This window comes from Falco cherrug, chromosome 4 (assembly GCF_023634085.1).
Source record: "Falco cherrug isolate bFalChe1 chromosome 4, bFalChe1.pri, whole genome shotgun sequence".
In the NCBI taxonomy this organism is placed as follows: Eukaryota; Metazoa; Chordata; class Aves; order Falconiformes; family Falconidae; genus Falco; species Falco cherrug.
In genome coordinates, this window is record NC_073700.1 from 6,082,978 (window position 1) to 6,105,564 (window position 22,587).

Sequence of the window (22,587 nt, forward strand, 5' to 3'; positions counted from 1 at the left end):
AAGTTTTCATTTTTAAGGCAAGGTCTGACACTCAAAACATTTGTCCGACAATGCTTACAGAAGGCAAAGACCCCAGTTACAGCTACTACTGATGGGCTGTTTCCCCACACACAAAATTAACCTTATGGGCTATAGTAAGCAAACTAACGTCTCTTTGCCGGGCATGATGGTCTGGCTGTCCAAGTCATGACTGAGGTCATACAGAGGAAGTTTAACGCTGATGGATGTCTATGTGGTTCCTGTTCTACAGATAATAAGCAGAGGAATTCAGACCACTGAACTGGCTAAATTTGATCACTAAAACTAGAACTGATCAGTATTAGTTTTAACTACTCTTCTGAACTATTGCTCTTGTCTCAGAATTCAAGTTAAGGTGTGGAATAAAAAGCGCATGACTTCAGAATGTAACAGGTGAATACCAACCACTGAGATCCTACTGACCTAACAAAATCTGTAAGCCTCTTCAATATCAAGCACCCCTTTAAGAAAGGTGTTTTCCGAGATCTGCTCGGTGAGATAGATTTGCACATACTCTGAGCAAAATCCTGCCATTTCCAGCAAAAAAATGGACTTAAGAGAGAACAGGAGGGTTTTTTTACAAAGTATTTCCATACTAAGCTAAGCAACAACTGGGCACCCCCTGCTATTCTCCTATTCATATCCAGCATTCAAGAAAAGCATTCATAGATCCCAAAGAGAGTTCATGTATGCATCCCCCACCAAGGAAGAACCACCATTGCCAGCCATGTGAGAAACAAGATGCTCATCAAACTGGACGTAACCAGGAACTCTGTTAGTACCTGCTCACCTTGCTTTAGCCCTCCCAGTGACAATGTTTTCTCCTGTAAGGTTCATGTTCTGGGCATGTTCAACAACACTCCAGTCCAGAAGGCTTTGAATACAAGACTATGTGTGAGATCTTAAGGAAATCTGCTCACATTTAGCAAATACTTCCTTAAGAAGCACTAACTATACTCCAAAAACAGTGATGGGCAGTTCCTGTATTAGCAAATACATGCCGTTTCTGGATAAGCCATCTGGAGTACAGCTTTACACACAACTGAATGATGGGCAAGATGATATTTATAGCACCTTTGCACCTAGCTAGACAGCTCTTACCCAAATTATAGGATATCCTGATATTTTTCCCTGAATCTTATTTCTGCATATGCAGAAACGTTGAGTATCAGGACACTAGAGTTGCTTCAGGATTTTATAGAGCTCTGAGACAATAATGCCTCATCACATTCTCACAACCCTTTTCGTTGGGCCAGGATCTCAGCAACTTCAGTTGGGTCTGAAAGTTGAAAGCTAGAGAATAGGATTTTGTAAAGATGACATCATTAAACCCTTAATTCATTAAAAGCTCTTCACAACACATCACTAAATGAATGAAACAGCATTTGGCATTTCAGATTGCTGGGCTCAGGGTTTTGATCCTCCCTGCTTCTGTACTTTCCCCTCTCTCTAGACGTACAAAATAAAAAATATTCTGTATTTTAAATTTTCTATTTATTTGAGGTTTATAGTGCTAATTGAAATTCATTGATACATGATTATTTAAAAGCTGTTGTGTGGGTTTATGTAGTTCGACAACTAATAATAACTATTGGCATTTAGACTAAACGTATATTTCTAAATTTAAAGCTACCTTAAGCCCTAACTTTACCTCCCCTGTTACATTTCTGAGATTGTCATTTGCTCCTGATTCACACTGAGTACGATTGTGAGTATCACTCTGCAAGATGCCATACACCTTGACTTTGTGTATGAACAATTGTTTGAGATCCAGAAGCAAGAAAAGATACCAGGATAACAAAAATGGGTATTAAAGGATCCCCATTATAGCAGAATAAGCCAACTAAAATTTATTGTAAAAATAAATAAAATAAAATTCCAAGTTTATATGCCTTAGAATAAGGTTCACCTTTCCTTTTCTCTGGATGAATTGCAATGATCAGATCCAGATTAAACATCTGCTATTTGCCATGACAACTGCTAAGCTTTATAAAATAGGCACTCAACGTGATATATGCCATTCTTTCAACACTAATGCATGGATTTTATTGTCCATTTCCTGAACTTTGATTGTACATTATCTGCTTTAAAAATCCTGCTAAAATAATTGTCTTACAAGTGCTGCCACACATGCTGAAGGGATCGAACACTCATAGTCTAAAAGGCACAAGGCACCCATTCAGCTTGAAAGAAACGTAACTAGGTCAGCAAGTTCAAGGACTTAACCTTCTTCCTTACCCAGAATTCTGCTTTGCCATTGCCTTTCTTGCACCGCTCTGCCAGGACGGACACACCTACAGTCACTTCAGATAATGGCTCTTCTGCTGCTTTCATGAGAACAATCTGAATCACCCGTCCTTCATAGATGTGGGCGTCAAAAGTTGATTTCCATTCTGGATACATGGTAGGTTTCTTCTGAACTAGAGTTTTTCCTCTCTCTGAAAGCCATAAAAACAGGACAGAAGCTGTAAAATCAAATAATGTAGATCTAGAATTTAAACTTAACAAAATGTAACAAAAGAGAGATTCCCTCTACTGAAACCAAAAGCAGACTTACTACTTCCTGCACTGTGGTCAGGACAAAGTTTAAATATTCAGTTCAAACATTCATGACTTGGAAGACAAAGCTCACCCTGACAAACAGGGTATGCAAAGGCAGTGAAAATGTTAAAATGCAGCCAAGAGAGACCTGGAGGAACAAATCCCACTCTGGAATTCAGAAGCTGGTTTAGTCAGTCACAATTTGACAGGGAATATATATATGCATGGCTCCTTCCTGGTGTAAATCTCCATGATGTGCTGTCTGATCAGAGTGAATACTACTACTATAAGATAAATTAAGGTAAGTCTTACACTGACCAATTTTAAATTGAAACCAGTAGCTGGGAGATTAAAGGCTCCACATTTCATTAATCTGCTTCCAAGTTATTCCAACATATCACTTCTATTCATAAGTCACTCTCCTTGGCATTGTACTCTGTCTCTGCCACGAGTGCTATTTTTGAAAAGATATTACAAGGCCTTATCTGTCCTCTCTAGCACATGCAGACCTTGTGTAGTTAAAGAATAAGGAAAAGGCTGACAGGACCTGAAAAACATTTTTTTTTTTTTTGTAACGTTTACCCAGCCTCCCATAAAAGCATCTCTTCAGACTGCTTTCTTAGGAGTTTTACAGTACTTCACAATTCTTATTTGATGGTTTTTTTGCCTTCTTGCCAAGAAAGGTTGGGCCAGATGATCCTTAAGGTCCCTTGCAACCTGGTAGTCTACGATTCTAACACACAGCTTCAGTCTTCGTTGTTACCAGTTAAGCTAATTTCTTCCTGCCCTTACCTGAGGCACAGAAAACAGCCGGTGATTGCACCATCTATAACAAGCACTAGCGTATTTCCAGATCTGGGACTCTTAGTATTCTCATCAACACATCCAGAATGATACTGCCTCCTAAGCAATCACATCCAGCTCTTCAGAGTGACTCTGGCACACCGTGCCTCCTCCCCATGTTTTCCTCTGCGATTTGCTGCTAAGCCAATTATTTCCTCTTTGTGCTCAGGCAGCTGAACATAATTTTCTATATTCTGCAAAATTTCTGCTATTTTTCAAGATCACGTGCTGCAAGAAAAGTGCTTTATAAGTGCCTCTCCAGCTCTGAATGATCCATTTTTCCCCTAAGTGTGTAATATGTTCTTATAATATCAAAGCAGTAGCAAAGCAGATTAAATATTTGGACCCTTCCCCAAGAAGCTGCAGTGTGGCCTGTCTCCAAAAATTAGCACTGGAATTGACATTCACTTCAACAAAGGAAGAAATAAATACTTAGTATTTAAAAATCTTCCTGGAAACTCAAGGCAAAGTTTACGTTCATTCATTAATAAGTAACTTGATGCACTCCACTGAGTTGTGCTGAGCTATCCAAACAGGAGTAGCAAGCAGTGTCCTTGCACTTCTTTATTAGGGAATGCCTGCCAGCAGCAGCATTACAAATCACAACTTTGACAAGCCAACCTAAGCCTGCTTGCCAAAAGGCATCCTGAAATGCTCAGAAACAGCCACCTGAGGACCTCCTCCATTTCAAAGCAAACATGCACATTCCTCCTCTACTCGATCAAAAGCTTTTATCTTGAATTTGGTAAATTCTGCAGACAGGGAAACACAAGTTCTTAGTGCAAACCTACTCCCAGAGCCCTGTACTTGATATACTTAACTATGAAAAAAATTGGAAATATCGTGGTGAAAATACATAGGGAAAGCTCAAAGGAAACAGAATTTAGAGATTATTAGGACAGGCAAAGGCGCAGGGGGATTAAAAGTAGGCTGTCTGCACAGCAAGGCTTTTACACTATCCTATTTTTTGGGTTGCTAAAGCCAGATCCTTTCATCAAAAAGACACGCTGCAGGAGGCATCCTTGGGACTATGAGAAATTGCCCCTATCTGCAGAACTTTTGACAATAATTTAGGGTTTGCAGAAACAGCAGCAGTTTATAGAAGAGTTGGTAATACCCTTTGTAGGATTCTTAGAGGGGGAGAGAACTATTTCAGTCTGTTTGCCTGACTCTCCCTATTCTGATGTCCCAATTAACATATTCTTTGATCAGTTACTATACACATTTTTAGCTCATGTAAAATATAAAGAAGTCTGGCAACAACTTCCAGCTTGCCATGCTGCTTTTGTAATTAAAACCACACTAATCAAGATTTGTCACGGATCACACTGCCTGCCTGCACATGAATACTCAAGAGTCAGCAAAGAACAGACTTTAGGCAGGAGCACTGTTCTTACCCCTCCTGGATTTGAGCCTCCTTTGTTTCTCCACTAACGCTACTGCCTTCAAAACATTTGATGTTTGCAGATTGGCTTAATGCCTTATCATTAAGCAAACGGCTCCCTGTACAATAAGCTTCTCCTTGATGATGTTTCAGCATGCAAATCTAACAAAAAGTTATTCCAGATCTTGTCAACCTGATAACAGAAGCATCAATTTGTTTTCCTGATTACCCCAATCCGTCACTGCTCCAAGGTTCACTGCACGCTCCTCCCCCATTTTTTAGTACTTCAAAAAGACACATGCAAACAAAGAGGAGAAATGTTGGTACAATGTACAATTCTAGTTTTCAAAAGCAGACAACTGAGGAAAAAAAAAAAAAGTGGATTTATTTAGACCACTTCCACCTCTCCACATTTTCTGGCAGTTGCAACACTCTCAACACCATTTCTTCAGAGGTTCTCCCAACAGACCAGGAAACTGCTTCTTTGGAGCTTAACCCATCTGCTTAATGACAACATTTTCTGGAAGGGGCACTGCAACCCGGTGTTTAAAGTCTAAATGCAGCTTTTAGTTCAGTGATAAGGGGAAAGCCCAATCATGTTGTGAGGAAGAAGAAAATTCACCCTTTCTTGCATTCTTCGATGTTTTGTGAAGTATTGAGCCATGATGCAGGATTAGAGGGCGGCAGTCTAACCCAGCACAGCAACTCCCTCTCATCCTGTTTGGCTGCAGTGGTGTATTCCAGCTCAAATTGTTATAAACCTTCGGGCCATTTTCTGTAAAGTAGTGGTCTTTGACGGCTGAGGGCCTGCTGAACAGGGAGGTGTTAACAAGACCTTGGGTGCAGTCATTCCAAGCAAATAATTCTGCCAAAACGCCTCAGTTACTACAACAACAACTACACTTCTTCTTATCACCTGTCCTCATAAAGTTCACTAATTACTCTGTGCTTGAGGATGGTTCCCTCAAACCTGCTGCGGTTCAGATTGCTCTCAGGGCACCCCGCTGCACCACCCTCTCCCCTGCAGAGCCTCTGCAAGCAGTTCTGTCGCTGGGACCAGAGAACAATGCTCTAACACCGACCTTTGTCATGCAGAATTCACAACTGGCCTTCACCCATGAAAAAGTGACATTTCAGCTGTTTCACCCTGTATTTCATGAATAGCTTTGTGATGGTGGTGAAGTGAGAAACCAGAAGCTTAGACTTCAACCTATCAAGTGCTGAGCGCTCTGGCCACAAGACAAGAAAGCGCTGATAAAGAAGTTGTGTTTTAAGGCGGGGGTAGAGACAGTCACCATTATTTCTCCTGTTCTAAAAGAAAAGCTCCCACTGAAGTGCTTGGCATGACAGGAGCAGCAGGACCCGCTACCATTTGCAGACTAAGGACTGCAGTACTTCTCAAAAGCTTACTTGTACTCAGAAAAGCATCACCATTCGTAACCTCACCTGTAGTCAACGCTTCCTTCATCTTGATAGCACAGAAAGGCTGCAGTTGTTCCCCGTGATTCTGCATAGGTCCCAGCTCAAACGAGTTGAAAGATATCCGTAAGAAGGGGGCCATTGCTCCCAATGATGCACGACCTAAGTGGAAAGAAGTAAATAAAAATCACACAATAAAAGACCTGGTCTGGGACTTGTAAGAAAGCGATACACATCTCAGCAGCCATCATAGCTGACAGAACCCAGGCTCTAAAGTTTGCAAGTCTTGAATGTGGCTTTGAGACCACAAGCCTGATGTAAAACTGGCACATATTGAAACAAAAAAGGTGACACGTACAATCAAAGACTGAATCTAAGACACCCTTTTAACCATATCCTCTTAAAAGTAAGTAGCAGTGATGCTTTTAACTTCCATCTTGCTCAATTTTGAAACACAGGGGCCCTATTCATTAACACAGAAGTATACAGGCATTCTTATCAAATAAGTAGTTCACAAACTAACAGAGATATTTTTTTTTAAACAGTTTTTCCCCCTCACACCTTAAATGAAGGGTGCATCGGGGAAAAAAAGGGAGGAAGAAAAGTGTTGTCTTTTCCACATGTTCCTTTCCCAGTATTTCTTGCAATGCAAGGAGGGAGAACTAGAAGCAAAATTCATCATTTTAAGTTCACAGTATTCTGTTGCTCTTTGGGTATACATTATTTTCCTCTTTAATTGCTTCTCAGCCTCAAAAAATCCCCAACAGAATTCTAGGTGTCTTAATAAGTAATCAAATGATAAAAGGAACGATTTTGGTTAGTTTTATTTTTAAATATTATCTGAGAAACTACTGAACCAACATACCATTTCTGGACACCGCAGCAAAACCCACTACTAGATGTACAGTAAGAGGAACCAACCCTCAAGCATGTTCAAGTAATTGCACTGCATATGAGCACTTGGATCAACATTAACAACCTGAGTAATTGGTCCACACACGAGTTTACACTTAGTTCCTCACTTAGATAAATGCACACTTAGAGAAATTTCTGAAACCTAGAGAATTCACTGGATAAGAGTGCATTTTATTTTTCATACTTAACATGGAAAACAATGTGTGTTCCAAATCCCACCACCAAACTGAAACAAGTATGATAACACATGCTACTCCAGCACTGCTTTCAGGTGGCAGTGTACTAATCCTAGAAGCATCGCAGAGCTCGTGGTTCAAACTGTGAGCCTCCACACCTGCACGTACCAGGCAAAGGGAAGAGGGAGAGGCAGAAAAAACTCCAGCGCTACTGTGTCACCTGGTCTAAACCATCGGGAATTGCAAGAATCCAACACAGCTGTAATTTCTAAGTCCGCAAAGTGATGTTTCACTGCAGTCTTCCCTCATTCTTAAGAGCTCCTGAACTTAGAGCAGATTTCTGTTTACAGTTCGCAGCACCTTCAGCAATGGAGCTAATCAGTCCCGTAGCTTTTATGTCAATATTGTTTTGCGATGCAAAAATTACTTATTCGAAGGGTAAGAGAAAACAAGGGAATGCTAGTGCAATCAGAGAATGAGGCATGCAGGGAAGGAGGGAGCAGGAGAAAAGAGTTAAAGTAACAGGAAGAGATGATGAAAAACAATAAAGAATTGAAACGGGGCTGAGATGGCATTTTGACTGTGGATTGTTAACCAGCTCAGTCAAGCAGCACTAGGAAGAACACTTCAAGCAAACCTGCATATGCTTGCATTTTTTTTAATGTAAAGACATCGACCTGAGAAGCAATTAACATTCCTGTTACACCTCTTAAGGCCCAGAGCAGCCATTTGGATAAAAGTCTGTGAAATCAGTCTTTGCAGCAAGACAGCATATGGCTCCTGACACCATTATTTGCACATCACGCAATCTCCCTGCGTGGAGACCTAGAAAAATTTTATGACTCTAACATTTATTGAGCTAGTTTTTATTAACTGACTGTTCCCCTACCTTCTTTTCTGTATGGTAAGACAAAGTCAGAAAGCAGGTTTAGGATTACTTGGCACCACTGCCTATCCCAGTGAAGAACTGAAAGCCACGACTATAATTCACATTCGCACAGATGGTCACCCAGGCTCACGATAAAGTAACAGCCCTCCCCCGTTAATCCACTGGGTATTGCAGCTTGGAGCACCGTATGATGAGGCTGGAAATTAGGATGACCTCCCAAAGACAGAAAAAGAGACAGCTTTTGTAAAAATTAACAAATACCATCAGATACCTCACTTTCACAAACGCAACGTAAATGCAACGTTCATCAAGAGTTTTAATAAGGAATGTATTTTAGCTGCCAAAGAGACCTTTTGCTCACTACATTCAGAACTACCGCCAAGTGACCAGCTACATGAATTGCCAACACCAGATCACATATCATCTGTACTCAATACGGATGTAAAAGAAAGCAGATTGCATCATCAGTCACCCCTGGGGAAACAGCTTTAAGACCCAATTAGGCCATAGGTGGAAACAAGCTGGGTCACTCAGCATGCAGCTCCCACTGGAAAGTTTATTTGACAGAATCACAGGACTGCAGGATGATTCTGGCTGGAAGGAACAGCCCCAGCTAGGAGTCACAATTTCCAGTAAGTCTGGGACTACACTAACAGAAAATTGGAAAGCACAAAGCTAAACTAACAATTGCACTGATTTCACTCACAGCATCTGACTCAAGCCAACCTTAGTCCTGAAACAGAACACAAGGCTTTGGCATTTACTACTTTAACTCCAAATTAACAGATGTAATAGACACAGGTACACTGCATATGCATTTTGAATAATTCCACAATCTTCCTCATTTCTGATGGCCAAATACATTTGAAGGCCCCGTTTTCAACTCTGCTTCTTAGTTTTAAATATGGTTATTTGTTTTAGTTTCATTGTACTTGGCTTCAGTGCAATCACAAACACTCACTCAGAAATGCTACACAGAAGCAATTAAACAGTTGGGAGAAAACACCATTATCCCAGAATTTCTGATGGTGTTCAAATATGCTTAGTCCAAGGTCACTGTGAAAACCAGAAGATATCTTTTTGCCTTTCCATTTAATAGCTTAAAAAAAGCCCACAACAAACTCAACAGCTTACCTTCACAGAACAAACCACCTGTTCTCGCCAAGTTTCTCTACCCTTATACATTATGTTTTTTTCACAGAAGTAGAGATTTTAAATGGCTTCATGCAAAATCTCACTATACATTGTAGACTATTCTGTCATGCAGGGAGGTTAATTGAGAAAGGAGGGTTTGGATTTGCTCCTCAGATACATTTTCCAGTCCTTGTCTATGCTATGAGGTACAGTGAGGTAGCTGACAAGAATCAGCTGTACTACTGTAAATAAAACCATACCCCACTAAAACTGGTTTTGGCAGGGAAACTTGATGAAAGTGATTAATTTAATTCAACAAAGTGCCTCAAAATCCCTGCTTAATACATCCATCCAAAATTTTGTCACATTTGAAAAGTAAAAACGCTGAAAGCAACACATACGTTTTACTTGTTGCATTTCAGACGAGTCCCTCTCTGGTGTCCACGACTATTTCAGCAGCGATGAAACGAGTGCCGACTCTAGTTTTAAAAGCAGTATCTGTCAAGAACTAAAACTGCTATGAAACACCAGCTAAGGATTGCAGGCGATTTTACAATCTACTCATACAATCTGTATTGCTGCTATGAAGTATTAAAGCCAAACTGCTTTCCCTAAAGGGTGTGATTTTATCCAAACCAAATGGTGGAAAAACTGAGAAACGAACTCCAAAAATCCTGCAAGTCTAAATTACAGGTTCAGCATTTCAAACAGTTTCAAAGTTATGTGTTATCTAAAAAAAAGCTAGGGGAAAAAATCTTCTAGTAACATTATTCTATACGAAGTACGTGGTGATAGCCACACTGATTCAGAGTTGACCATCAGATGCTGTCCAGCACAACATTTCTTTTGTCAAGGATCCCCGATCTGCCCTGTTGAAAGATAAAACCACAATCTATGCTACCTGAGATAGATTCTGCAAAATCCACAGTAATTTCCATGAAGCTTCAAAATTTAGAGTTTTTGACTATTTAATACGGAAAGAAAATAAACAGTGTTACTATCAACTATAATACACATGGAGCGAGAGGCAGGGGAAAATTGAAACATCTTCATTCACATCATCGTTGTCAACATCTGCTGGATGAACAAATATCAGATGTCACATGGACGTGTTTGAAATCTTCAAAATAAATTAGAATCTTAAACATTCCTAAGAGGACTTTATCAAGATTTGCTAGCACAAAATTCAACTAGATTAAAAATCTTCACACAGATACGAGGGACAAAGAGTAAATCCCGTCGTTTCTCTCCTTCCAACAGCGCACAGCAGCTGTCGGGGGCTCACGCTGCAACCAAGGTGTTCCTTGTCTGGGTTCCTTTGTAGCTGCAATTCTGCCTTGTTACAAACAGTGAGGGCAAGTCACCCTAACACCATCCAGAAACAAAGACACAGTTGTGACTTTTACACAAAGCGGGAAGTAACATCAAAGCAGTGGATCATCTGGAGGAAACACTGACGCTGGCCAACAACAGAGCTCTGAAGAGACTGAAAAACAAACGGGCCCAAACAGAGCACAGACTGTTCCATCGCTGATACAGGATGATATAGCCAAGAGAAATACAAACGAGAAAACTCCCCTGCTGATTTGAGCCTCTGATTTCCTTGTAGTAGCCTGTAAAACATTTTGCAAAGGGACATAAAGCTGCACACGCAGCTCACAGCTTTTCGGCGCTGTCTCACAGAAATGCCCTGGTTGGCATGCAGCGCCTGCTTTCTGCTTAGCTCCTTGCTGCAGCTGCTCCCAGGGCCACACAAATGCTTTGGGGAACACCAGCGCTGGTAGCCAGCACCACATGCAGCTGACCAATCGGTGTTCTTGCCTAAAAGATGCAGCCGTAAATTTTTTTCAAGATGCAAAAATATAGATGATTTCCAACTTGCAGGTATCTTTTTTGACACGAGGGTTTCCTGTCCTCCATTCTGGCAATGGACAAGGCATTCAAGAAAGACAGCAACAAACTATTGCCCAACTTATTGCCCCCAGAGCACTTTCACAGACATGAACAGGGACTTCCTTCCTCTTTGTATATGGCCTACAAAGGTGATTATGCTACTTTTGTGGCGGTAATACAAGAAATCCTGCAAGTAGAAATACTGGAAGTGTGATTAGCATCCTTCTGTGCACATTGTTCTAATCTAAACACAATCTAAATTGCTCATGTGCATGTTGTGTTTTTATTGTTCCCAAGTATGCTGCTTCATGCTTATGTTACAGAAAAACTCACACGAAGTGGACAGGTTGGCTATGGTTCTTGAAGAACTCCCTTTACAGGTATTCTTTCAGCTGATGATCAAAATAATCCCATCTGCAAGAAAGAAGAAACAATACCTATGCTGCAGGACATTTTACTGGACCGCAGTAATAATGATGCTAACTACTGTCTAACACTGCACACTGACAACTCTACAGAGAATTTTAGCAGGTTTTGTTGCAATCCCGTGCCTCTATTTGATGTTCTGTAGGAAGAAGTCAGTCTAAAAATGAAGTCAAGTTTAGAAGAGGCTTATGATAATTTTCTGTTATCAACCTTATCAAGAACATACACCACAGCATTTTTTATCAGCTGGACTGCCCTAGGCACTACTGGCTATTGCACTATGGCTACCCAGCTAAAGCCTGAAAAACGTACTTAAAACCAACAGCACATCGCTACACATCACGATGCTCAATGCTCACAGCTGCCAGAGATGGCAAGAAACGTTATCTGCAGGTGCTGCCTGGAAAGCTTAAAATCCACAGAGGGTTTGAAAGTGTTGTCAAAAAAAAAAAAATTAAAAAAAAAAAAAAAATGGGCTAGACTCATGCATTGCATGTAGGTCCCTGCAGGAAAAGGAGAATTCTCCAAAAGTACTGCTCCTGCATCAGCGTCACTCTCACTTTTATTTAGGTTTAGCCATTTGTCATTTAGGTTTAGCCATTAATGTGCAACTATTTCCTATGAATAATTTAATTTAATCCAGTTATTAATTTGATTCATCTCTGTATAGAATCCAAGAATGGTAATAAGAAACATGAAGCTTCTCAGCAACATACGCTATTTTATGGAGAAGATTTCACAAACAAAGTAAAAATAAACCTTAATATTACAACTGCAGGACTATATGCTTATGAAAGAAAAATATATTCATTAGGTAATACTTAACAGAACAGTTATTTTCAGGAAGTCAAGCGTGAAAAGAGCATCTTTAAAACAGTCCAACAGCCCAATCACCTGCAACTTCTGCGGTAAATTTTCTAAACCAGTGTTATCTTCATAAATTGCTTTTAAATAATTACACAACAGGACTATGAAAAGTGAGAAAAGATGACAAGAAATTTAGCACCCCAATTCAACTTACTTGCTGTTAAAATTTATTGTCAAATGAAATTTTTTTCCAGTTCATGATTTCAAAATGACAATTCTATACATTAAATTCTAGTATAAATGATTGTGAGTTTAGGGGTTTACTTTGTCTTTTTTTAAATAGTACATGTAGAGTCGTTCACAGAGTCCTACAAACCTAACTTGGAAAAAGTGTAGTTACCATTTCCTTCTTTCCCTACCCAGTATTTTCTTTCAGATACTTCTGCTTTTGTTGGGTTAGGACAAGGCTAGAAACAGAAACAATGACATAATAAGATCTGTTGCTGTTTGTGTTGCAATAGTCTGGAGAAAATCCATCTAGATAAGCCATGTAGCAAGAGAAGTTCCTTGGTTTCATCCCACTCGGCCAGAAACACAGATAATTCCGAGTTTCCATGCCTTTTTTGCATGCTCAGCAGTCTCAAAACTGCCTGAATTTATGGCTGCTGTATAAATTGTTGACATTTCCCCATCACTCTCAATCAAAATTACTGATGCTTTCCCTATCATTATGATGAGAAACTTTTCAAAATACAAGCATCAGAAACCTTTTCCTGAACAGGCCATCTCTTTCCATCTTGGCAGTGCAACCTCCCGAGAAGCTTGAGGGGAATGCAGATAGCAGGCAAGCCAGAACTCAGGCAGACCTGATTTTATGGGTTTTTCAGAAGACATGCAGCCCACTTTATTTGAGGATACGATAACATATGATTAGCTCAATAACAACAGTTGACTGTTCTTAAAGTTGTTTCAAGAGCATCGCGGAAGACAAATCTGGGTTTTACGCTAAAAGATCAGTAAGTTGAGGAAATTTTGGACTCTGAAATAGACAGGCTGTTACGCAGCATATGCTGCATGATAAAAAAAAATTACACTGAATGTCCTTTTTTTGGAAAGGGAAAAAGAACATTTGGAGCAACAAAGTTAGCTTCTTTAATATTCCACAGCTACTACTTGGGGAGGGAAGGGGGGAAGTACTGTCAGCTGCTTTTTCTTTAGAAGTGCATAAGAAATAGCCATTTAAATACTTATTTTTTTTTTTTTTAAGCTCTTGAGTTCTCCTTCCTCTTTGAATGCACAGGACTAAAGAGTATATAAAAGCACTGTAGGCACACTGTTTTTCACCATTACCAAAATCAAGTTTGAAACAAAAGCACAGATGAATCCTCTTCATTAATGTCAAACTCAAACATCAGACTTTAAAAACATACAAGAGAAGAAACACTGCCTGAAGCCCAGAGGCTTTGTTCATTATTTCTAATAGCATAAGCTGATATAATTTGCTAAGTAGCAACTGCAACAACATGGAAGGATTAATAAATAGGGCTGGCTAGCCAGATCCTTATGAAGCTCTAGGTGAGTAAACAATTCATTAAATATCAAATCACATTATGAAATGGAAGCATGTCCAAAATACTAGATAGGAGGCAAACCATGTTTTTACTCTACGCATGCATGCTTTAAGACTAATTAGGAAGCTTTTTTATTGTTGTTGTTGTTGTTGACATGGGGGAGTAAGTAGGGGTTCCTGCCCCCCCTCCGCAATTTAATAACAATCCCCTCTATGTGAGAGGAAAAAAAATATTAGGTGAAAGGGATGAAACTACACCTCTTCTTGCCTGGGGTAATACACCCTGGAGCCAAGCCATACACCAGTTCTGGCTCTGTGTCACTATACAGAGCACTGGATGCCTTCTGCACGTCTGAGCCCCCGACTAGCCCTCAGCTCCCACTTCCTCAACAACGTTCAAGGAATTTGCCAGTATTTAGTCAGCATGACTAAATTGCAAAACTGTACTTCAAGTTTATCATGTGAATACAAGTTCTCCAAAGGAAGCACAAGATTCTGCAAGAGAGTTCACAGACATTTTTGGAACAACCAGTACACTAGGAAAGCTGAGCTACTCACACAGCTTTCAGGATTACCAAACCAGAGAAAAACTGCCAAAGAAAATCCAGTATTTTGTACATTATCTGTTTAGGTATGACCATAATCAAGTGGGCAGGGATCCACATTCAGGCATACTCCATTAGCATCCTTTACCAAGGAGTTAGATACCAAGCAAGCCCACACTTCACCTCACTCCTGCTGGGCACTTTCCTCTGGGATTCTGTATAACATTTGAGATTTTCTTTCTGATATATGATCACACACACAAAGCTGCTTATTCTCTGTGCGATTATATGTTTCCTGGAAATTGAGATGTATTTCCCAAAGAGAACAGCACAAAATGCCAACAACATATTTTCCAACCAAACAGAAAACAACATAATACTTCAGCTAAACTTTTACAACACAATATATATACTTTCTCCTCAAAAGACTGAGTTTTTGGTTTTGTTTTTACTTTCCACTGAAGAGGAAAAGTTCTTTCCCTCTAATGCTGTTAACAGCCAAATGCCATAAAGACATATGTTAATTACAGTTTAATAAAAAAAGGAAATTGGAAATTTGTCTTATTTCAAATGTACTGTGTTAACGTCTCTATATGAACAATGAAGAAGCAAAAAAGGAAATGGAGAAACTTGGCATTCAACAGAAATACAAAAAATGCCTCCTAAAACATTCCCCATTAGAGAATAATTTTACATTGCACTTTTGAACACATCAGCAGATTATGCAAGCTAAGTGCCTCCCAAAGAGCACAAGCCTCCAAGCCAGAAATTTATACTACTGCCAGCACTATGACTTAATCCTCCAAGTATCTGGAAAGCTAGAATATTCATTAGCTGAGAGAACTGTATCATCATTCATATATGCTGGAAATCTGCTGCTCAGATAACCTCCTCAGAGGAAACACAGTTCAGTTCATGGATGCATGATTTTGATCAAGGCTTTTAAAGTAAAAGGACACAAGAGTTGCAAATCAAAAGTTTTGCTCATTAACTGCGTATTGAGTTGTAGGAATAGATCCAGTCCTCCCTCCTGACTGCATCTGACGTTACTGGGGTTGTTCTGTGTGAGTTATTTGTGAAGCCATTTTTACCCTCCCTGAGGGCCACAAACATACTTAGTCACTTCAGTCAGACATTAGACAGCAAAACGGGCTGAATCTACCTTGCTGAGCATGATGCTCCCCCTCCTTGCTATTTCCTGGTACTCAAATGCTGCTCAGGATAGGCAGGAATCATCCTTTTATCCTGGTTTTGGTTTTTTGTTTGTTTGGTTTTTGTTTTTTGTTTTTTTTTTAAATACCTAGAATGTGAAGGCCAAAAACCACAGAAGAAATACAAATAACCAATAAAAGTCAAATTAATCAAGATTTTTTCTGTGATTTAATAACTGAAACAGACATGGCTCATTAACAGCAACTTGAATTAAAGAATACAGGGATCTTAAGAGAGATTTGGGTTATTTAAAGGTAGCAAAAATTCTACAGTACGAGTTGTACTGTAAACGCAGCATGAGATGTACTATTTAATACGATTTTTAATTCCTTCCTTTTAAATCCTCCAGATAAGAAATTAACAGCAAACCTTGATTTTTTCACCTTGTCCTGAATTCTGTGATTTGAACATATAAACTCCACACGCTGTGATGACATGGCTGCCATCTTTATCTAAACACTCAGATACGTGTCTGCTAATAGCCACTTAAAGTAATTTTCCCACTAAATTAATAAAACCGTACCATTTTAGTACATTTATTAGGGAGGAAAACCTTTAAGCATTGAGCTTTAGATGAGCCAGAATCTTGTTTGTAGACATAATCACAGCAGGACATGCTCAACTATTTTAGGTTTTGAGAGAGTAAGAAGTCCTGTGGACTGGGTGCTGTCAAGAACACCCTCTGGTCACCTTCCGAAATGCTCTTCCTACTACCTGAAAGGCTCAGGTTTCAGGAGGAGGAGTGCAGATCAAATTATTAGATGCGCATTGTCTGTCATGGCTTTTTCCAGCTTCCACTTCGGTGGTCGTCCTACTAAAAACTGGAGAATCGTTTAAAAATGAGATGTTTGGTTTGCATATATACCCACTAACTTTGCTTAACAACACTGCAGGTCAGCATCTGTTCTGTTTCTTCACTGGGTCATTGCACTAATAAATAAAAGTGCAAGATAAAGAAGACTCAAAGTTTATCACTTATCTAAAAAAATACATTCAGGAAGAGAAAACGTATGCAACTGACTTGAAAGAGTACCTGTAGATTACCCCAAAAAGTAACTGCACACAAACTCTTTGATTACAGTGGTACCCTCATGTCCCAGCAGTTAGCCCACAGAAGCAATGGAGTATTCAGTGATTTTCCTACGGAGAAGCTCTCCTGGCTCATTACAGCCTGTTATTTCCTCCATCACTAAATGGGTAAATGGTTGGTAAATGGTCTTGGTTACTTCCCTGCACCTTCCAATTATTTCTGACTTTTTTCTGTACATTTCTTTGCCCATAAAAATGCTTCTTTACGATAATTTTTATAGCAATCTTTTGACAGAAAAAATCACAAACTTCTGTCACTGAATAGTACCTGCAGTATCATGTCATGGTTGGGAAGCATACCATTAGGACATGTTATTTCTGTTCTATCATTAAGTGGTGCTATATCATTAAGATGGTGTACGGCTGCTAACTGGCACAGAAAAACTCAAGAGAAAAACCAACCAGCTGTAAACCACACCACTCCTACGGCAACAGCATACACTGTGCGTACAATATTCTTCCCAATCTTCACAGCACAGTCGTACTTTTAAAAGGGACAGGCAGGTAACGGACTTAAGTACAGCAGCGAAGCACACGGGGACCAAAATGCTCCTAGTAGTTCCAAATGCAAACGTTCCCACTTGCAAGCAGAGAAGATCCCTTTCTTAACTCTCGGCATGGAAAGACTTCATGTCCCCAGGCAGCCGAGTGGGAAATTCTCTTTCCACATGGTGTAATTTGTTTGAGTAGATCTACCCTTAATGTTCTGCCCAGTGCTGCCTCCGAATCTTTCCTCTGTGTATTAGCTCCATCCACACTGCCTTGATTCTTTCCCTCCTTGAATGCCAAGTAGCTCTTTCATACTATTTACTATGCAGCTTGCTTAATCGCGGCCTACTTGATTACCCCAGCGTTTTGTGTATCTGAAATACCTTGCACTTCCACGCAGCAGTGGCCGTATCCTGCGTCTCACACAAACACAGCTCCAACAAGCGAGCAAGTGGGTGCTGGCAAGGAGCTCTCCTGTTAAGCCACATCCCTAGCGCAAGTTTAGCCCAAAAGGTTTCTGCCTGACAGTTTACAGCGCTCCGCACTCCACAGGAGGTTGGCTTTTCCCCACAGGTCTGGATATTTGCTCCCACCACAGCACTTTAAGTGCAAAAATCCTCTTCTAATACTGCTCTTTCCACGTTACCAACTACTGCTGAACCCACAGACATGTTATATGACCAGGACTGAGAGGCTGAAGAATTGCTAAAAAACCTAAAAAGAGGTAAGCAGATGCCCGCAACCCACTTCTTATGAAAAGTTAGTCCACATCATGGATAATTTGAGAGTCCCCTGTACTGAGTAAACAAAAGTTAAATCAGCTTTGGCCCAATTCATTTTAACTCTGTGGGAAAGCTGCAGGCAGCTACATTTCCACCCTTTAACAGACAAACCCATTCTGCCTCCGTGGGACTATTAAAAAAAATAATATTTACTAATACACAGCTGTATCGAAAAATGTATTTGCTTGTATTGTGAAAAACTTTAATTAAAAAGCAGTTTTGCAAATACAGGTTTTATGCCTCTGTAATATATCTCCTTGTCCAAGATGCAGTTCTCCAATTAGAGCATTAGGGGTTTCTTAACTGTTCTAAAACTAATCCATCTCTAAAATATCTCTAAAAATCATGTCTAAAAATAAAGCTATGAAACCTATTTCTGACAGAAAATGTCAGAATTATAAAAACCATCACTTACAATTCATCTGAGGAAATGTGAAGGGAGAAAAGAACCTCACGTTATTCTCTTGCAGCTGTCAGTGCCCTCTGCTCACCTAAGATGTGTGCTGAGAAACAATGGTTATTGGTGAGATATGCAAATACATATCATATGAATAAAGATCAGGTATCCCAAGGAAGAACAATTATTTTCATAATTATCTCCCCTCACTAGCATTTTGTTCCACTGAAGGTCCAAGGGTTTTTCAGCTTTAAAGATAAGAGAAAAATATTTGCAGAAAGCAATCATGATATTCAGCATATATTCATTGAATATATTAAAAATGTGATACAATCTTGACTAACAAACATATATAAATAAGTATAGCAGCTCCTTGGACAAAAGGCAAAGCTGACCTTCCGTATGAACTTGTGTGTAGGTGAAACTGAGGAAAATGTCTCCAATATTACTGATGAAACATGCAGTAATTGCTCAGTGGTTTTATAGAAATATTTCCCTTATTTTGTTAGAATTATGGATTATACTGGGTATTAAAAAAAATACACGTAGTAACAACTTACACATCTCAAACAAATGATACAGACTCTTTAAGCTGCTTTCACTTCCTCTTCCCAAGGAACAGTGGAAAAGGAAAATGGAGAATAAACACTGTGTTGCTGACTTCAGGCATTACCCGCAAAAACTACGCCTAAACTTCTAGAACGTCTGTATCTGCCTTACCATTCTTTACAGGTCAAAAGGGTACTTACAAAATAAAAAAAAACCAAGTGCTTCTCAAGGAAGAAACAGGAAAAATTGGTTAATACTGATTCTTTCCTGCCACCACAAATCAACACATTTTTCTAGCAATAGCATTCATTTACAATGGCAGATAGACAGTGCAAGACACCCAACTAGCATAAGCAAATTAAGAGAACGTGAAATAGTTCCTTTAAAGAAAACGGTGCTAATTCTTATCAACCTGCATTAATGCATTGTATTAATCACACAGTAAACTGGATTTATATACTGACCTTTCTTAAAATGCTTAATGTTAACCAAAAGGCTCAGTGTAGTGTAGATAAACATTAGTAGACCTGTATAAATTGGCGTATTAGGAGTTAGATAAGTTTACATCCCTAGCTATTCCAGACTCTTAAAATTTCCCAAGGTTGTTACTTTGGAAAGAGTCAGATACAACAAGTAAAAAATACCCCAAGTATTTAGTACTGTTCTGGAGCAACGATGCATAGTGTCAGTACTGCCTAAGAAACAGATTCTTCATCCACCTTGAATCAAGTCTTTGAACAAGAAATGAAAGTAGAAACATTCTAAGCATTAATCTGTAATGTTGCAGAAAACAAACGCTGTTTAGGAGACCTGACCAGTGCTAGGGTAGAGTAGTTCCCACAGCCACTGCTTATAACTTCCAACTACAGGCTGAAATTTAGGACAAGCAAGTAAAATAAACTCTGCCTACAGAAGAGAACACACTCTTTGGTTTGTTTTTTTTTTCTGTTTTTGGGCTCTTGCATAATATTAAATAAACCTTCAGTAGCTATGCAATGGAAATATTTTATTTCTGCTCTCCCAGCAGAAAATTGTGAGATTCTCTAACCAATTTGCAGTAGCAAGTTTAAAAGATAAAGTTAAAATTCTTCCAGCATCACCTAGTGAAGTTACAACAGCTACACAAAGAAACAGTTATTCCAGACACTTACGCAGACTCAGAGCTCAGTGGAACACAGTATTAACGTTTATGATCTTGGCATCAGAGTCAAAAGAACAAGGTTCAGACTTATAAACCATTTACTGCTATCCTCCATGCCTCCATTCCTGTTTACTATCACCATACACCTACCCAAAATGAAGCTGACCAAATGGATAGCAAAAGGCTTGTCTAGTAGCAGCAAGATAACATCATATCCAAGTCTTACCAGTCAGACTTTTACAATTTCCTTCAAAATCAATCAACAGGAATAGTCAATATTACACTTTAAGCAAGGTGTCAGGGTGGCCAGTTAGAGGTTCCCAACAGCAATCCTACTTGCTTTTTGAGGCAACGCATCACTGAACTTACACTCAGTAGTAACTCATCCTGTCTCCTACAGCAAGCGGAACCAATTCTTGCTGTAATCTTGGGAAGATGCATTACTCATGCAGGTTAATTCCACGATCCACAATCAGATGGGGGAAAAGCGTATTAGGAGTCCTCCTCGATATGAGTCATTTGTGCAGAAACTCCCAACTTCCTCACTTACTCATAAACCAAGGACCAAGAGTGCTGAGTAAGTATATAGCTCAGAATTGCAGGGACAGGTAATCTGCCATTACAAATACTTATTAAAAGTTCCAAAGTTCTCTTTCAAAGCACTTTTTTCAAATCTGAAACAAAAGAAGCAAACCATTTCCAAGGGGCATCTCAAGCAGCTTGTAGACTGTCTACTCAGCTTGGAAATAGTTATTTCTAAAATTATTAGCAAGAATAATATACATGGTTTGTTTTTTGTTTTTTTTTTTTTTCAAAAAGCTGTTCCTCTCCAGGGCCTTGCAATAAGTTTGTTCCAAATGGCCTAAAACCAAAAAGTGATTTTATGATTACGGCACAAGTTAAAAAATCCTCCTTACCAAGCCAAGAGCTGTTCAAGCTATTTAGGGCTCGGTATGTTTCATACTGTAAGGATTATCTAAAACTTTATAGCAGCCAGCAATATATAGCACAAATTACTGTAAGATCATTTTTAATATGGTATCATACCAAATGCACATACTAGGTCCGCTTCAATTTCTTTCACAGATTTTAAATGCAATTACAAGCACTTTGTAATAATGCTGTTGGGAACTACTGTGGCTCCAAACGCTTCCTACAAAAGATCACGAACAATGTCCTGAAGGTCAGGAGCTGCACGAGGGCTCATGGGGTGCTGGATGTTGGAACAAACCAAAACGACAACCTGTTGAAGAACTGAAGGGCAGATGAATGTAACTACATGTTAGTTTTGCATGCAAAGACTGTAGGCCAAGCTTGATGAGATGTTAATAGCGCTTCAGTTGACAAGTTCTCCATTTATATCTTACACAGTGTTAAGTAAAACCTATTTATCCTACAAAACTGCCACCCCACAAAACCCCAAGCTTCCCCTCCCAGTACCTTCGCAATAAATAATACTAAGTAAAACCACCTAAATATAAGGAATGATAGTGTGGAAATACCCAGGGAAGTGGAAAAAGAGAACTTAAAATACAAATTTATTTTATTATATTTTCTTCCTGGTGTATTACCAGCATTAGGCAAAGTACATTTTAGCAGAGTTTCTTACGTTATCTGCTCAACTACCTGGCTAGAAGGTATCCGAAGATAGTCATAATTCAGAACAGACAAATGGCAAGACCAGGCTTAAAACATGCTCATTCTTTTATCCATTTCCTTACATACAAGAGAGGAATTCTTTTGATAGAAGTTTCACAACACCTCATCCAGATCCTTTACCTTGAGGGACAGTACAACTAAGGTTCTTTGCTTTCCATCCTGGTACAAATGCCTAGCTTGCCTTAGGTTCAGCAGGCATCTCTCAGTAGGAAACAAGAGCAGCATTCTTTCAGGTTTCAACATTCCTTGGACTTGTTACAAACAATGACTGAAACCTCATTTTCATGTCCAAACATAAACAAGAACAGGGAGAGATTAGATTACAGAGGAGCAATCAGTGACTTCTGCTACTACAGAGCAGAGGGTTAGTATACATAAAGTAGACAAGGTCCCAAGTGAAATTGTACTGCTTTCCTTTGAGTTTGACCTTGAATGCACCATGACCTTGAGAAATCCTTTAATATGTCTGTTTCTTAGTTTGCTCTAATAAAACAATATACATATATACACATATTTGCAGAGTGCTTTAATTATAAAGACTAGCAAAACTGTAATATTAAATTAAAACTGTAATATTAAAACCAGAATTTGTTAACACCAACTCTCAGCTCAGTTTGGAATGAGGAGATGAATTTATGGCTCATACTTAGAGATGAAAGCAAAATTACTGGGGTTGATTCAATCCCACAAATAACAGCTACATGGAAGA

At 39.3% G+C, this 22,587-nt stretch overlaps 1 protein-coding gene across 3 annotated transcripts in view; it reads right to left on the bottom strand.

Moving 5' to 3' along the window:
- Window positions 1–22,587, bottom strand: part of PRKCD (protein kinase C delta) — a 67,849-nt gene that overhangs the window by 24,913 nt on the left and 20,349 nt on the right. For 2 of the 3 annotated variants that reach the window (XM_055707371.1, XM_055707373.1), the window contains exons 2-3: window positions 6,233–6,367; window positions 2,257–2,456 (exon numbers count right to left, since the gene is read on the bottom strand). In XM_055707371.1, coding sequence (XP_055563346.1) covers window positions 2,257–2,456; window positions 6,233–6,347 — 315 coding nt within the window. In that variant the 5' untranslated portion in view covers window positions 6,348–6,367. Of the gene's footprint in view, window positions 1–2,256; window positions 2,457–6,232; window positions 6,368–11,545; window positions 11,627–22,587 lie in introns of all 3 variants that reach the window. The other variant, XM_055707372.1, reaches the window with a different exon arrangement.